Source organism: Pezoporus wallicus, unplaced genomic scaffold, assembly GCF_028554395.1.
Source record: "Pezoporus wallicus isolate ANWC-B61680 ecotype Strahan unplaced genomic scaffold, APGP_CSIRO_Pwel_v1 contig_6484, whole genome shotgun sequence".
NCBI classification, from domain to species: Eukaryota; Metazoa; Chordata; class Aves; order Psittaciformes; family Psittacidae; genus Pezoporus; species Pezoporus wallicus.
This window is the reverse complement of record NW_026638903.1, coordinates 135,397-152,931: the sequence shown is the minus strand read 5'-3', so window position 1 is coordinate 152,931 and position 17,535 is coordinate 135,397. Positions and strand designations below refer to the sequence as shown.

The 17,535-nt window shown below is 35.1% G+C and overlaps 1 protein-coding gene across 1 annotated transcript in view; it reads right to left on the bottom strand.

Annotated features, from left to right (window-relative positions):
* Nucleotides 1-3,856: 3,856 nt before the first annotated feature.
* Nucleotides 3,857-17,535, bottom strand: part of TMPRSS15 (transmembrane serine protease 15) — a 53,364-nt gene continuing 39,685 nt past the window's right edge. Inside the window, exons 19-26 of the mRNA XM_057413034.1 lie at nt 17,171-17,303; nt 13,184-13,279; nt 9,900-9,949; nt 9,278-9,452; nt 7,203-7,384; nt 6,863-6,958; nt 5,861-6,000; nt 3,857-4,139 (exon numbers count right to left, since the gene is read on the bottom strand). Coding sequence (XP_057269017.1) covers nt 3,984-4,139; nt 5,861-6,000; nt 6,863-6,958; nt 7,203-7,384; nt 9,278-9,452; nt 9,900-9,949; nt 13,184-13,279; nt 17,171-17,303 — 1,028 coding nt within the window. The 3' untranslated portion in view covers nt 3,857-3,983. The remainder of the gene's footprint in view (nt 4,140-5,860; nt 6,001-6,862; nt 6,959-7,202; nt 7,385-9,277; nt 9,453-9,899; nt 9,950-13,183; nt 13,280-17,170; nt 17,304-17,535) is intronic.

Genomic DNA, 17,535 nt, shown 5'->3' with positions numbered 1-17,535 from the left:
GGCACACAAATTATTAAGTATTAACATGGCCGCTAGCCATGTTGTGACAACGATCTGATGTGGCAAAATTCAAGGATTCATGAAAGTCATTTGATGCCATATAATGAATTCAGGGAATGTCTGTAACTTTTTTGACATAGTGGCCCAGGGTTAACATAAATGACTTGGCAAGTGATACCTCATTAATGAGGTGTTCTTTGAAGACAGCCATTAGTTGTTATTTAAGTAAAATGCTTTTTACTTTTACAAAAGAAAAGAAAAATCACACTGGACATGAGTTTAAGATGAAAATTACTGGTTTGAGTAAATCTGTAAAAAAGACATTAAGGTTCATTTAAATACAGCTAATAGTTTGTTAGGAATAATGTAAAGTTGGATCAAAGAAGACAAATGGATGTTCTTGGACATGGTACTAATTGATCCAAACATTACTGAGACTTAGCTAGAAAAGCGTTAATTATGTTAATTGACAGACATACTTACTGGTAACCTTGATGCACTGAAGGTTTTAAAAATTATTATTAACATTACTAATGTCCATTCTCTTTGGTTCCTTAAGAGCTTTCTGAGCCATAAGAGAGGTTTTACTAGTCATTAGGAGCAGATCTTGGGGTGGCAGCAATAGCACTCTGGCTGATTTGTTGGTGACAATCTGGTGCTGTAGCAGAAAGTTAAGAGGTTTTACTATTCATTAGGAGCAGATCTTGGGGTGGCAGCAATAGCACTCTGGCTGATTTGTTGGTGACAATCTGGTGCTGTAGCAGAAAGTTAAGAGGTTTTACTATTCATTAGGAGCAGATCTTGGGGTGGCAGCAATAGCACTCTGGCTGATTTGTTGGTGACAATCTGGTGCTGTAGCAGAAAGTTAAGAGGTTTTCTGCAATTGCAGCAAGAGTTCAAAAGCACAAGTTCAAGCCAGCTTGTTTTACATTAACACAGATTCAAAAATACCACTGGGTGGAAGTTGGGGAGAGACAAACAGAAGCAAAACTGTATTGCTCTTTGGATTGCCTAAGCTGTGCTAGCTGATGCTGATCACAGCTTTGACTTCAGAGACAAATGTGTATCAATTTCTCTGAGTAAAGAAAAAAAATAAAATGTAAAGTTCAATACCAGTAATACTAATGGTATCCATGCTATTGCTGAAGCATAGCATTTACTGTTATGCCCTGTTTCAACTTGCTTTTTGAAGAAGCTGTCTTCTGTATTCATTAAGTATTGCTATTCCTATGTCAAATATTCTCTAGTTTTTCCAGTCAATCACAACTCCATTGCACAATCCCCTACTTCAATATCTTTTGTAGTGATTGTAAATAGAGAGAAAATACTATGATTCTGTACCAAGACCAGAACTGGTTTTATCCTGATTTAAGCTTTGCTTAAGTCAAGTGAGGGCAAGAGATTCCTCTTTTCTGGGAACATTTGTGGTAAAAAACTTAGCTCTTTTTACAGTCTTGAAGGATTAACTCCCTTTAACACATTCCCTTCTCTGAATCTCTTCCAAATGACAGCAGTAAGTGAGGCAAGGAACAGAAGGATGAACAGTAAACCATAGCTAGTCCTCGGGTGGCATGGCTTCACTTTGCTATTTTACAGACTTTATACTCCCACCACCCCTATTTTCCCATGGGAAGAGAATTTTTATTATTTTTCTATTGTTTTTCTATTGTGCAAGAAGCATTTGAGAGAGCAACTTGAGTCCTTCTTTAATCTTTTAACCTTTTTGGGTGCAAGCAATGTAAATCAGTATCAAGCTTCTGACCTCTCTTTCAAAGCATTTTGGAAGAGCAACTTGTGGGCCGCATGGATTATTTTCATGTTCCAACACAGTAATGACTGGTTTCTCCACAAGTTAATATGCAAGCCACTGAAGTCATGGATGCTGAATGAAGGCCAGAATGAGGTTGATTGTTATGTTAGTTTTATGTAGACGTAAGTTAGATGAAATGAAAAATTTATTTTTAGTCATACTAGTCTATATTACATATAAATTTCTATACCAGTTTATAATAGGAATTTTTTTAGTCTGATGGGATGGTTTATTAATGTATACCTCAAAATACATTGATGCTTTGCATTTTGCGAAGCAAAAATATGTGTAAATAGAATTATATTACTGTCTTTTTGGGAAGCATGTTTTCTAGTAACTGGTTCTGCTTTGAGTTGGCTCTCGTATTTCATTAACAGACTGAAACACAATTTACAATAGTGATGTATGGTAAAGAATGCAGAAATCATGTCACATTTTAATTAAGCATTTTAACGTTAATTGCCTTATCGTAGAATCATAGTGTAGTTAGTGTTGGAAAGGACCTTAAGATCATCTTGTTCCAACCTCCCTGCCATGGGTAGGAGCACCTCACCAAATCAATTTACAGTGATAGCAAAATGCACTTGATTTTCAGTGGCTTTTTTCAAGTGAAGGAGAGTAACAGGAGAAAGTCCACCGTGAAAGCTAGGATTAACAGCTTTAACATTTTAATGTTAAAAGCTGCATTGTTTATATAAAAGAAGGTGTCTAAAATACCTTTTATTTTCTTTCTGGCTTAATCACAACTGTCTGTCTTCCTTGTGGTCACAAATGTATTGATAAACATTTTGGTCTGGACCTAGTCCTCTAATGCTTATGAAGACCTGAAAACAGTTTGGGACTTGTTAATTATTTTATCAATGACTGCCAGCCTGTGTTTGTAAGCTAGCCTTTTGTTCTGAGCACTTCATATCTGCATTTAGTGTACTACTAAGTACTTACAAAAAAATCATACGTCTATGTGTATATCTGTAGTTACATATACACGCTAAGTTAGAATGCATTTTGTATTTTCATGTAGTACTTTGGAATTAAAAATATATTAAATATCCTACACTACTCTAAAACAGAAATAAAGGAAATGCATCATATTGCACAAACATTAAAACATGATTACATTAAGGCATTTCAACAAATAGATGTTTATATTTTAATAGAAACCTATTTAGAAAAGAGCTCAAGAAGATGAAACCATTTCCATTGTATTCTTTCCTTTTTGGATAGTTCAGCTATCATGATAGTTTTTATACAAAGCACAAACTCAGTATTTAAAGTCATCACTACAGAGAAGCATATTGAAGGAACTCTATTACCTTTTATTCACTAGAAATAGCTGGTACTCATTATTGTCAGATGTTTTTAAAAGACATTACTGTTTGTAAGAGGACGTTGTAGTATTGTGAGTCTCTGCTTGGATGTACACAAGCACATATCTGTAATTGCTTGAATAATTGCCAAAGCACTTTCTTAAAAAGAAAACTAAAAAGCTATGTTCAATCCTTATTTAACTCTTATTAATTCCAACACATTACACAAGAGAGAACTTTTGGCTTACATTCAGTTTGTTCATTAGAAAGCAGTATGATATATGATCAGTTTTTGTGCACAATCCATAAACCTCATTCCAGAGCTTTTTGTAATAGACAAAACAGAAGAAATCCCATGAGCCCAGTTTAAACGGATAACATACCTTTGTTTTGATGAGTGGTGAGATTACTGAGAAGAGTTGACTATTCATTGGAATGAAAATATACATTGAAAAATACAGTGTAAAACATAAAACTGTGTATTGTTTGGCCTGGAATTAACTATCTAGACGATTTTTCAACAAAGCATTTGCAGTTTACAAACTTTTTTTATTTTACTGCCCATGGTTTGTAAAGCCCTTCACTATGCATTTAATACACTCATGTTCAAAGAAACTGTTTCCTCATGGTCTCATAGAAAAAGTAAAATGATAAAACTATTTGTTAAAAAAATCATAGCATCTGATTTGGAATATTACTCTCAATTGGTAATGGAGTTCTCAAATAGTAATGTTTTCCTCCCTGAAATTTAAATATTTATTCAGTTTCTCTAACTGTAAGGTTGAAATGCCAGTCTGGTTTACATTGTTATCTAATGGCTTATTTTCAACCTTGAAGTTCTATTTTTATCATTTAATAATATCATGCTAATAGATAATGTCTTTGATCCAGTCCACAAACATGGTGACTCGAACATACACTCCTGGTCGTTTGGAAAGTGCACACTTGTAGCCAAATGATGTTACACCAACCAAAAACCATTTGTCCCCATCTTCAAATGTCATAGGGCCACCTGAATCTCCCTGCAATATGAAATTCAGAAGTTAAAAGTGAACACTGTGAATTCTGAAGCACAGCCTGTTTATGCTGTTTTGTTTGTGTTGATCCTTAATTGTACCTGTTTGTCTTGGGCACCAGAAGCGAGATCAATATGAATACTTGCATGTGGAAGAATTCTTGAGATAGATATTAGATTTCTTTTCTTTTTTCTTTTTTTTTTTCTTCCTTTTTTTTTCCCTTTTTTTTAAAAGAATATGAACTTAAGCTCTTACCAGTTTTTCAGTACAGGACTGGGTTTCAAATTATTTTTCTGCTTCTTACTTTTAAATTTAGCCTTTCATCTTTCACAAAGCCTAGGTAAATGTGTAGGATTATTTTTTAATTAAACCTATTCAGACAACATGCAGTTATATTCTTGGTCACCCCAGACTTTCTGAACTTCAGATTTAGAGAAAAAATTGCAATATTACCAGAATAGGAGGTGTCCTTTTCTCAAGGACATCTGCTGAACTTCTCAATAGTTTAGCAGATGTAGCATTGCAATTGAATGTGGAAGACCAAATTGATTCATCCCACAGCCAGAGCAGGTGATGAGTCAGCCATGAGTGTCTTTGTTTTGATGAGAAGGAAAGCAACGACTATTTTTTTGTTGTCTATCAAGTTAGTTGGGTATTGTCTATCCAGTATTATCTCTGTCTTTTCATAGCCCTGTGAATGGATCTTTATAGGAGAGATCTGCAGAGACTTGAGCATTAAAAGACTTCTGCCTGTAACTCTAGGGTGTCTGCAAATGTTCAAAGGCTGTGACAGCAGCCTAAAGGCTGAAGCACTATTAGGACTTGTTCATCTTTGCTCATGGTTGAGTGGTCGTTGATCACAATGCTGGTCACTTGTACTCTATGTCATCCTGTGTGCTAAGCTGATTTTTTTTTTTTTTTTTTTTTTATTATGAGGTTCAGAAGGAAAAAAGGAAAGAGGAAAGCCACAGAGGCTGAAGGAATGGCAAGTAAATTTGGGCTTGCATACACTCCTTCTAGACTAAACTAGCCAAAGCCACTGTACCTGATGAAGTCTTAGGTCACCAGGGCAAGGCAGTTGCAATTACATGGGAGAGCTCATTAGACTTGATGAGACCCAGCCAGTCTCCATGCCACAGACTCCATATTGTTGGAAGAATTATGTGACAGCTAGCTCTGACTAAATCCTCAAAGGGAACAGTGCGCTGTAACCAGAGTTGGAATGGATAAAACTAGGTACCCAGGAAAATAACAATGCAGAAAGGCAACCTCTCCAAAATACTGTGGCTTCCACCTACACAAGGTCTCCAGAGTCTACAGATTCTGGGGAAAGGCATCATTGATCTGTCCCTTTGGGAAACATTTCTGAGATTTCAGTTTATTTGGTATTTGTTTCTCTGTACTCTGCTTTTCCTTAAGCATGTCCTTTTTTTCTTCATGGAATTACTAAGCAGGAATTATTCAAAGCTTAGTGAAAGCTTAGTACAGAAAATTTCCAGTCCTCATATTTATCTTCCTCCAAGGCTGTTTATGTCAAGATGACCAAAAATTGCTTTTTACCTTTTCAACTTTTATCCTGATAGAGTATCAAATGGGAAAAATACTGTGAATAGAAATTACATTGGTGAAGTGATTGTCCTGGTTTTAATGACTGGAGGATTAGGAAGCATTTTATTCAGTAATGAGGTGTGGTCTATGCAAGTACGAAATGAGTCACTTGTATTTACCTGACAAGAATCTACTCCTCCTTTGTCATATCCTGCACAGATCATATTATTAGTAATATGATATTCTGGCATCTGTTGTTGGCATTTTTCATTTGAAATGAGAGGGACCTCTGCTTCTTGCAACATATCTGAAGTGGGACCTGATGAAAATACAAAGTACAGTTACCTGCTGTAATAAATATGTACATCCTGCTCAGAATTCTGATGGCTTTTTTTCTGTTCCAGCATGCTGGGCACGCTATGGAGCAGCAGGAAACTGCCTCACTGCTGTACTATTCAGGTTTATAAGCCTGTAACACAGTCACTGATTGAACATTGCTCATTAATTGAATCCTAGCTTTCACTTGTGTAATGGGACTGAATTTGGTTATAATTAAATCAAGATTACTAAAATCAATGACTATGAACTCACTGTGGGGAGATATAAGGGATAATAAAGGGTTTAGGAGCTTGAATTATCCTCACTTTGAGTATTTAAACTTTTAAAATTTTAAATGCAATTTTATTCGGAAAATGTAGAAGTGAATGCATACAAGTAACTGTGGAACTGAAATGGCATGTTTATTATTTCATAGAGACTTCAAATCTGGAGCATATGATATACAAACAGAACATAGATTTCACAATACAGTCAGTGTGCTTGGCTTCTGGGGAAAACTGTTTGCCCATTGTCAGAAAGACTAATCTTCCTCCTCCCCCACCCAATACCTGGAAAAAAGATGTATGTATTCCATGTTGAGAAAAGTTGTCATCATAAATTCTAAGGGGATGCAACAAGGTTTTTTCATGATTCAATTTTCTTAGGTATGTATATATTTTTGAACAAGTAAGTTATAATTTATTTTGCTTTGGCGAAGAAGCAGTGGAGGGGGATAGTTCCCAAATTTTTATATGGGGGAGTATCTCTTTAAATTATTTTACTTTAGCAACCCCTGTGGAATCAGGAGCAAGCTTTCCTTCATGACTTCATGCCTATCATAATTTTCCGAGCAAATGACCCACCTTCACTCATAATAGTACCCCATCCAGCAATGGAGCAGTTAATTCCTGGTAAAAAGTGTTGATTTTTTTCTGGTAAGCAGATAGGTTGTATATAATCTGTGAATAAGAAACAAGCAATCAATTTCAACCTTTTCCCTGTATTCAGGTTTTTATAAAGTCACATAAGAAAATATTCATTAATTCAAGCCTGCTTTTTGGGCAAGATAGCCAGGAAGTACTGGACTGCCTCCAGAATGATTAGATTGTAAAAAAATGTACGACCACCCCATCACCCTCATGTGCTTAACACAGAGTTTTGCATAATAGAGTAAATCTGCTTTATGGGAAAAGAGCAACTCACCTGTATATTGCACTTCGTATTGCAAGTGCATGAGAGCAATATCACTATCTTTTGTAGATCTTGTGTAATGAGGATTTATAATTATTTGATCAATGTTTTGAACTACTGTTGAAGGCTGTGTCATATCTGATTGGTCATACAAGCCAAGAACTGCTTTCCACTGAGATGGTTTTAATTGCCTCCTAGAAGTTGCAAGGAATTCACAATTATGAATGATTAATGAAAGTTTTGAAAAATATGTTAGGTAAAATGCTAATTTTTAACCTCATGGTAATTCATAGCATTTGCACATTTTGTCAAAACAAATAGAATGTAGCAGAAGTGCTTAAAATTTTGGCATAGTAATGCTATCTTAAATATCCAGACTCTAGAAATACATGGTCAATTTTTTATGTTAGGCTTATAATGCATTATGTATGAAGAATTAATCAGACAGTAGTGCAGAGGAGGAAAATACATTAACTAAATTACTCTGTCTTTTTAAACACTGTGAAAAATATTGCTGACTGCCCACCAGGCAATTAATATTGGTCCCAGTTAGAAAATTATTATGGAATATCCAAAGAATAGTAGGCATAAGATGTCATTAGGAATGCTGCAGCTCATAGACTCAGAAAACTGATCTTTTATTTTTTTTAATCTAAATAATAAAAAAGTAAAAATATGATATAATCTGCATTTTTTTGCTACACTATGCATGCTAGTTTGAGGCTGCATTTATGTTAGAGAACTTACTTATTTGCTATTTGTTAATCAACTGGTTCATAGTTCCAAAAATATGTTTTCAGTCTGATTGTTGTACTGAATTGGTTTGACACCAAGAGGTTATCTTGTTCTAAACTACTAGCATTTAAGTTGAATGCTCAGGATTAAGGTCTGAAACTACAAGCTCCCACTTGGGAAAATGCCAGTAAAGTCAAGATGATAAGATTTAAGTGAAAATAGAAAGGTGATTTAAGGGAAAAGGAAGTAAAAAGACAGGTGTGGATTTATTGTGTAAAAAGTAAGAGGGGCCTGATCCTTCTCATTTCAGTGTCTTTGTGTGGAATATGTCTCCTTGGAATATAGCTCCTGTCATGCAATGAGGCATCATTAATGTATCGGCATAGTCTCCACTGCCGTACTACTTAGTTATTTATAATGAAAGTTCAGCTGTAATTTTGAATGTTAATGTATCTTTTTTTTTGCCATTCCATTTTCTAGGTGTCTCAGCACTTGTTTTTATTATAGATGTTATGGAAGCAAACCCTAGAAAATATTTTCATATGCATCACTTCTCACTTTGAATAGTACAAATAACACCATCTAGAGGATATCCAATATTGCCTATGGACATAAATCAAGATTCATGCACAGTAAATCTTATCAATCTGTGATAATGTACAGTAGGAACAGACAATACTCAGTTTACCTTTCTAAGATATGATGTCATCCTTTCTACCACTGGCAGAGATTCAACTCATTAATGGAACATCACATTAATTATGGGTTAAGTGCAAATGCTCAGTATTAAGACCATATATTTAAAGTGCAATTCTTCACTGCTGTTTAGTTTCCATGATTCTCTGCTTTTAAGTAAGGACTAAGGGTTTACCAAAAAGTAAAGAAGCCTTTAGCTGAGCCCAAAAATGATTCAAACCAGCAATTAAACAGTGAGCTAGTTGTTTATTTTTTATATTGGTGTCAAAAATTATTCATAATATGATGTCTCGTTAGTGAACCTGCACATAAAATAAATGTTTCATTATCGTTAAAATAAAAAAGACGTGGCAAGGATATCATATGTCTGTCTCAGCTAGTTGGAAAGATGCCCTAGATTCAGTGGAGAGAAAGCAGCACTTGTGAATTTATAACCATTTCATGCTAAAGTAAACATCTAGAAAAATGCCTTAAAAGGTGTCACACCACAGTGATTTCAGTATGATCCTTTGAAAGAGTGTTTTGCTCTATACAGGATTGATTGATGGCTCAGGTCATACTTTAACCCAGCCTTACTGACAACTATCCACCACTTGGATACTTGAATGCTGTGGGAGTATCAGAATGTGTTAACTTCTGAGTGCAATGAACATTACCCATATACACAGTGTGCTGCTGTCACCAGCCATTCATCACTGACAAGGGAAGCTCCACAAACAGGTCTGGAATTAAAATGGAGTGAAACTATCCAAGGCCAAGCCTCTCTTCTGGCATCACTTCCACCTACAATTCTTGTTCTGTAGCTCTGAGTTACCAGGTGTTTTCCGCAAGCTAAAAAAACAAAAAAAAAAAAAAAACAATAAATTAAAAAAAATGCAGCTTTTTAGGGGGCTATAGCATGTTTTATTAGACTAGCTAATATTGTTGGGAAAATTGGCTTTGTAGTATCTAAACTGCTATTCAAAAATATTGTTACTGTGGAAAAAAATTGAGATTTTATAGCTGAAATCAAGATACAACTTTATAACTTGGATTTAGATGTGTTCTTTCCTCAGACCTTCTGGATTTTTTATATGTGTTTTCAGAATACTACCATCTCTAGTGTATACTTAACACTGAAAACAAGTGAAGACTTTAAATTTTCCTGTGTTTATATCATTACGAGTATAGCTTTTATAGTCCATTCCCTAACCTTTCAATTCAAACTATAAACATTAGGCTTTATGGACTGAACAATTTGATTTCTATGTGAAATATTCCCAGGGTATGTCTACTTACGTTTATTGTTGCATTGCAGATGAACCACCTGGTTGTTCAAACAGAATTCTCTAGAATGAAAATGCAATTAAATCACAAATATCTGCACACCAACAAACACTATATGACTGTCAAGTATACATACGTAGACATTTATATATAAATGTCTATAAGCATATATCTACTTACACACTTCTCTATATAAACACATTATCAGTATAACTGTTAAATATATTTATCCAACATGTTTTAATTATATTGTAATTATAAATACACAACATTATATATTGTACTGTATGTACATATTCCTCTTCAATGGACACCGAATTCGTATATTTTACAAAAATAAAAGTAGACACCTCTTGCTTTTTAGGGAAGTGAGTCATCTGTGACAGATTCTCAATTAAATTGTAACTGTGTATGGTATTTTTTCTATATTTTGAGATGTTTTTAATACCTTACCACTAGAGATCAGTGTGACCAAAGAATTTAAGAGGATAGTTTGATATCGTTGTATCTTTACTAAGGTTATAATGCACTGTCAAATATATAGCTGCATTTAAAAGGTTAGAAATTATTTAGCAGAGATATAAAGCCAGAGTCTGAATAGCGCAAGACCACAGATCAAAACTACTCAAGCATTTCTGATACCCAGAGGTTTTAAGATTATCTTCATAACTTGTAATGAATCTGAACACTTCAGACAGTATGTGTACTAACAATTTAAATCTGATACACAGAAATATATCAAAGGAAAAAAAAGTCTGCCAATGGCTAGTTTACAATATGCATCTCTTTATGATTTTTAAATAGAAAAGGGGAAGATATTATAGGTATTATGTATCCCTCATTATGTTTGCTGTAAAATTTTATTATAATGCATGATGTAACCCAGCATTTTCACAATCGCATAGTGGTGCAAGGACAAGTGGAAACTATAACCACCCCCCACATTCCCAATTAAATCTTCACTACAACAGCATAAGAATGAGGTATGCCTCCAGCCCTGAGAGTCCCAAATAGCAATTTTCCCCTTCAAGATAGATTCATAATTTTAAACTAATTTAACAAATTACAATTTGTAGTCAAGTCTATATTGACTTCATAAGGGTGTCCCTTGGTAGCAAGACAAACGTTAAAGAGGACAACCAGAAATGCATAAATCCACAAGAAATCAATACCATTTTCTGCATAACATAGGAACTAAATACTCTTGACCAAGCTCCTCCCATAGGCTCTAAAAGAATGGTTGGTACTGTATATTAGCTTTTTTATCTGATCCTATGTTTTCTCTCAGGTAGATGCATAAACTAGCCAAAATAATATCCAATATGTCAGATTTGTCCCCATTTCTTTTTACATGGAAACAGGGAGTCACATGTATTGAGGGTCTTTTTCCCACCACCAATACCTACTGACTACTTTAGTAGAAATTATGCCTCTCTGAGTGCTCTCTAAGAAGCAGCATGCTGGCCAGAAATCTAGTATAGCTGGGAAATCTGAGACTATGATCTTCGCTTAGGACTGACAAAAGCAATTATACCTGTGAAATCTGCTCACATACATCTGCAAGGCAGGATTTCTCCCTGTTACAAAACTATTCTGCCAAGGATATACATTGCCTAAGGACATCAGAGAGCAGTTTTGCTGTCTCTGCCACCACAGCTTTCAAGTTTCATCATATAAGTGCCCTCCTTTGATTCAATGATAGTTACACTTGAGTAAAGACCAAAGACAATGTGAGAAATACATTTTATAATTTGATGAATTTGGGGGTTTCTTAATTATCAAGTATGTGTGATCTTTCTATCATTCATTATATGTACAAAAAGCATGTGAATCTCTAAGAGTTTCACCCTGTAAAATGATTCCTACCAGCTGTCCAGATGAAACATGGTAGAAGATACCTATTTTTGCAACAGAAATACATCTAAGATAAATGAACTTATTCTATTTCCTCCTGAATTAATCACTTTTTAGTGTTTAATAGATATTTACAGAAGACATCTTTAAATCATTACCACTTTTTAAGATCTCTTGTGGCAATGCTGGTTTAGCCATCCACTCAAGAGGAAAAGAAAAATAGCTTGCAATGATATTCCATTAATTGAAGATACTTTCACCACCAGTGAGAATGATAAATGTTTAGGATTAACAGGTTATAATAAGAACATAAACTGTACCCCTTTAAAAATATTTTTTTTACTGTAGATAAAACATGGCATAGAAAATTAAGAATTCTCTCCTGCTTAGTTACTACATGGTATGTCTATAAAGGAAACCTGAAAGAACACAGACTCTTTCCATCCTCAACATAGTTTCAGCATTTTAGCAATTAGACAGTAATTTTCTACCTCAGTGCTTTTGGTAGGATTCCAGAAAAAATGTGTATAATAAGTCCTTCTATAAGCAGAAAGACAGTAATTGAAGTAATTGTGTATATTTTACTTTTTAATTTGATGATGGCAAGCCTTTCTGCTTTTGGAGGTAAATTCCAGAATTTCCTGAGAATATAATCCCGTGCAAACATTACATTTTCATTTAATCTACAAGAAACTACAAGTCTGTAGGACACTTCAGAATCACTACAGATGTTATTTGGGTTGAAAGAGATCAGAATATAATTGACAGTATGCTAAAGTTCATTTCATGATGATTCATTTCTAAAGGTGGAGACACATTGAGAAGTCATTTATGAGTGGGACCAATTTGTCTAAATAAAGATACCTGTCTGTTAATTGCTTGCGTTAGCAATCCACATCAAGTCCTAAATCCAATAAAGTCAATGGATTATAGAGTGTGACAGTATTTCAAGAGATGCCTTGATGGAATGCTTATTTGTCCTCTGTTGATAACAGAGTACCTAGTATGACAACTACTACATAACTATGGGTATATGCCACTCCATTTTAATTCTCCCACTATATTACATATTTATAATTTAGAGACCACTAGATAAGAAATGATGGTTTTTTTTTAAATAGCAGTATTTATTGTTTCCACAGTAAATATATAAAGACTTCACATAAGGTTGTACTGAATGCTAGCTAAAAATGTAGCAACTACCTCTCTTCTTTTAATTATACAATAGACGGGCAAAAAAGGAGGGGGGAAGAAAGAGTTTCCCAATGTTACACAGAACTCAGTAGTAGAAAGAGAATAAAACCTAGGTATGTTTATGGTCCAGACCTCATGCAGAATCATTATACCTCTTGGACAAACTTGAGCTAGAAATCAGTATATAAATGATTGCCACCACACTTTAAGTTGTTCTTTGTATGAGGAAGAAACCGCACTCTACCCACCTTTTTGTAAATATTAGGCTGTTGTTAGTTGCTTTGGCAATGTTGACAAACGGGCCATCTGCAGTGAATAATACTGTCGATGACACGTTTGCATCCCTGGAAGGAAAATACATACATGCATATTTTTAGATATTTGGGAAATTATTGCAGTACCAATTCTTACATATATGGAGCTAAAACTCAGTGTGCAAAACAGAACAGAAATGGCTGAGCCTTGGAATATCACAGTTTTGGGTTTTTTTGAGGGGGCAATTACATTGATACTATACATCTGTGTCTAGAGAAGAAATTAAGCTATATTTTATATAAAGAAGAATCTAATGGAATAAATACTACCTTCCTTAGAAGTGAGTTTCAAGAGTTATGGATCAGTTGAAATAAAATAACTGGGGAATAAGTCAAGCATACTATATTTGCTAGTGAACAAGAAACTTCTTCTGAAGTGGGGGGTATTCCTTGACTATTTGTTTTTTGCAAGAACTGCCTTTTGAACAGCAAGAATTCTGTGTACTATTGCTGAGAATTTTTTTTTTTTTCCTACACTTAGAACCCATACCCAGATTTACTTTATAGCACATTCAGCATCATATACTTTGTGATACTGCATATGACCAGCTTGGAACATACACCCAAGAAACCTTTGCTTTCTCTTGAAGAAATGGGGGTGTGTGGGGTGTGTGTGTGGGGGTGTGTGGGGGGATTATAAATGCAGACTAATTTTTTTTGGGGGGGAGAAACAGCCTATTCTCATCTGACTCTGGAGCCAGACATCTCAGGAGCAAGAGAACCATTTGTGCAGGTTTAATACACAGAGAGTACCTGTCTACCAATGAAGTACCTTCTCTTAAGTGCAGTACATCTCATTCTCCTGTAAAGTATGAGGTCCAGAATCTGCCTGCAAATCTGCTGTGTATGAAGAGTAAGACTAGACATAGGAGAAAGGAGATGTTCAATAGCCCTGCTGTGGCATTAAGGGATCTGTGTGACCCACCATACAGGAAAAGCCATTACTGCAGCATTGCTCAACCTAGAAATGACAAAAGTCCACTTAATTCTGTCTCTAGATATACAGACATATATAGACAGTCTGGGCACTCTAGTCTAGTGTACAGACTTTTTTCAATGTAAAACACTAATATGTACTTCAGAGATTACCCTGGAACCTTGGGGTTCCGCAGGGAAGTTTTTAAATGGTCCGGGAGAGTGGTAAAGTGCCAACCCAGGTAGGTAAAGTGAAATTCTACTATGAGGAACTTTGCTGAGACCAGTCTAATCACTGATCTATGAAAAGTGCAAATGTGTGAAAAAAAGCACCAAGTTGTTTCTTGAGAATGTTAGTAAGCAGAAGTTTTAGTCAATGTAAAAAATGAACATGCTACCAGGAAAAGCTTAGAGTATGTACATTTATGAATATTACTGGCTTATATTTTCCATGGCACATTATACCAGGAAACCTTTCAATTCATAGCTTCCACCATCCTAATTTATCCAACAGATTTTTTTTTTTTTTTTTATTATGCATAGATTTTTGGGAATCATTCTTATCACTTTCAGGTCCTATGTTTTATTCTCAGCACACTGGAGAACCTGGGCCTGACAGCCAAAGACAGGATTTTCTGAGCTGCCACAAGGAGCTTAGCATGTAGCTACTACTTACCATAGATAAGTGGGGAGCATGAAAATCTAATTGACCTGGAAATCTCAAGCAAAACATTTTATTCTAATGAACTCATTTCCTTCTCAAGAATTTTGTGAGTTCATGAAGAAAATAGACTGCAGAATTGAGAGCAAGGCCTATACTCTCAGTCCTTGTTGGACTTTTGGATATGGCAAAATTGCAAGGTCTACCCCCATTCCCAGGTACAATTCAATAAACACCTGGATGGCTCTGGTTCCAGAGAGACAAGCTTGTTTCACACCACACCAGTATAATGCTGAAAAGCTCAAGTTATTATTTTGTCAGTTCAAGGAAAAACGATGCTAACAATACTCAGATTTTAAGTGTTGTCAGATGCACACAGTTACAAGTCTACGATGAGCAAAGGAGCTTCTTCAGGTTTCTCAAGAGCATCAATTTGTGTACCTGGCACCCCAGACTTATTAGGAATATTTGTAAATTATTTGCCTCAGCTATATTTTGTAGCTGAACACATAGGCATACCTCCAGATTTGCTTCCTGTATAGCACACACCACAAATGTGACAGTCACATATTTGAAAAATGGAGGCAAAAGGATTCACATGTGTGACGTATTGGAATCTGAGTGGAACATTGCACTTTCTAGCCCAGCTACATAAACAATCAGGATATACTACAGAAGTCCTATCATTTCAGTCCATTTCATGAATTAAACAGTAAATGAGACTAGCAAACGTATAAGCAATTGTGCAAATTGTCCTAGATGAACTTTAGCTTCTTTCTCTAATAAGCATGATTCTAGATAATTATTCAGTATAGGTGCATGAGCTATACCCTACTTGAGACCTGTTATTATAAACATCAATTTAGTAATATTGTGTCACAGTTATTAATAAATATGCTGCTACAGGAGGATTCATGGAAGGCAGAAATAGCATGATGCTTACAGGGGTTTTATATAGTTGTATATATGAGAATTTTATCCCAGAGTGTAGGACCAGTGACAACAGTAGCACCCAGGATATGACAATATGATGCAATTTCAGTTTAAAAATACTTTCTCTTGACAATGGAAATATGTAATAAACTGAGAAATTGAATTAAAAAGAAGTAACTAGGAAACTTAATAGGAATATTTTTTTAACAAGTGTATCTATTTTATAGATACACACAAAAATGCATTGCCACAAAATGTGATGGAGACAAAAGCATAAGTAATTTTTAAAAGGTAATAGAAAGTACCATAAGAGACAAAGTTCACTGAAGCCTATCAAATATAAAAATAGAAAGGAAACCAGCAGACTACAAAATTACTACTGTCCAGAAGTTATAGAGGGAAAAGAATTAGGCAGAGGGGAGAAAGAATCGGAGGAAGAAGGCTACTGGCCACTGTAAAGGACAATGTGTTGACTAGAAGAACATTTAGTCATTAGTTCTTATATGCATGTGTAAATGAGATCACTATGTAGATAAATTACAAGAGGGATTTGTGCATGCAGGTATCTGATATTTACATAAATGCAGTACCTACCCAAAGGGAATAATCTAAAACAATGAGTCAGCACACATTCATCTAATGATTAAAAGCATTTTCAAATAACACTTGGATATTTTTCTAAGTCCTAATTCTGTGATTTCTATAAGTAAATTATCAGAAGGGAATTTGCAGGCATCCTACTTTGGACAGAGCCCATCATAATGAATTACAAGCTTAGAATTTAATTTGATTATTACTCGGATGAGTGACATCCCCTAAAAACATCAGCACTGTCAGAAAGCTATTTGTTATTCTGTGGATGGCAGTAAATTTTCAGTTATATATTTCCCTCCTCCCTTGAAATATACCTCAAGAGAAATACAATTTCTTCTCCCAATAGCTCATGTCTAATGATAGTTATGAAACATATTTGGGACCCAGTAGCAGCATACCCAACTGATTATCTTGAATTTACTTAAAATGAATATTAATAAGATGGCAGAACAGCCAAGGCTGCAGTTTACTCCAGCTTTACTCTTGAGTCATTCTCATACACGTGAAGATGTAAACGATGATGTAAAGTGCAAAAGACTAATATCTCCACATTAGTCTCCCAGTGTTTTCCAATATATACCTCCTCATGCCTAATCTGCCATATTCAGAGTCATCAATCCTCTAATGAATGCCATCAAAATAGGGTTTGCAATAGTTATGAAGTTGTTAGCACACCAAGCAGGTCACTTACTACAGAAAAATATACTTGCCCTTTTCTTGAATGGTAAAGACGCCAGTAAAATGATGAAGAAAACATCAATATGCAGACTAAACAAACCTGCAAATAAGTTACAAAGACAATGAATATTTTCACTCACCCTAACCCCAGAAGCAGGCAAACACTGTCTGAAATCTCTTCATTCCAACCATCAGCACATGTCAGGTGCCACATCTTCCCAATCCTGGCCTGTAGCAGCCCTTCAGTGCTTAGAGAACCATTAAACAATCTCACTGTAGATCAAAATGGACAGAAGCATTTTAGCTGGCTGGTAAATGACCCTCCCCCCTTCACACCCCCATTGCTCCTCCTGGCCCAAGCAAGCAGAAATGTAATATGAAAAATAAAAAAAAAAAAAGAAGAAAAAGATTAAAATACATTACAATGGTAAGAAACCCAGCCTCTCCAAGATGTTGTGTTTCCACAGGAAGGAAATGTTATTGCTATCTCCTTCTATATTTCTGC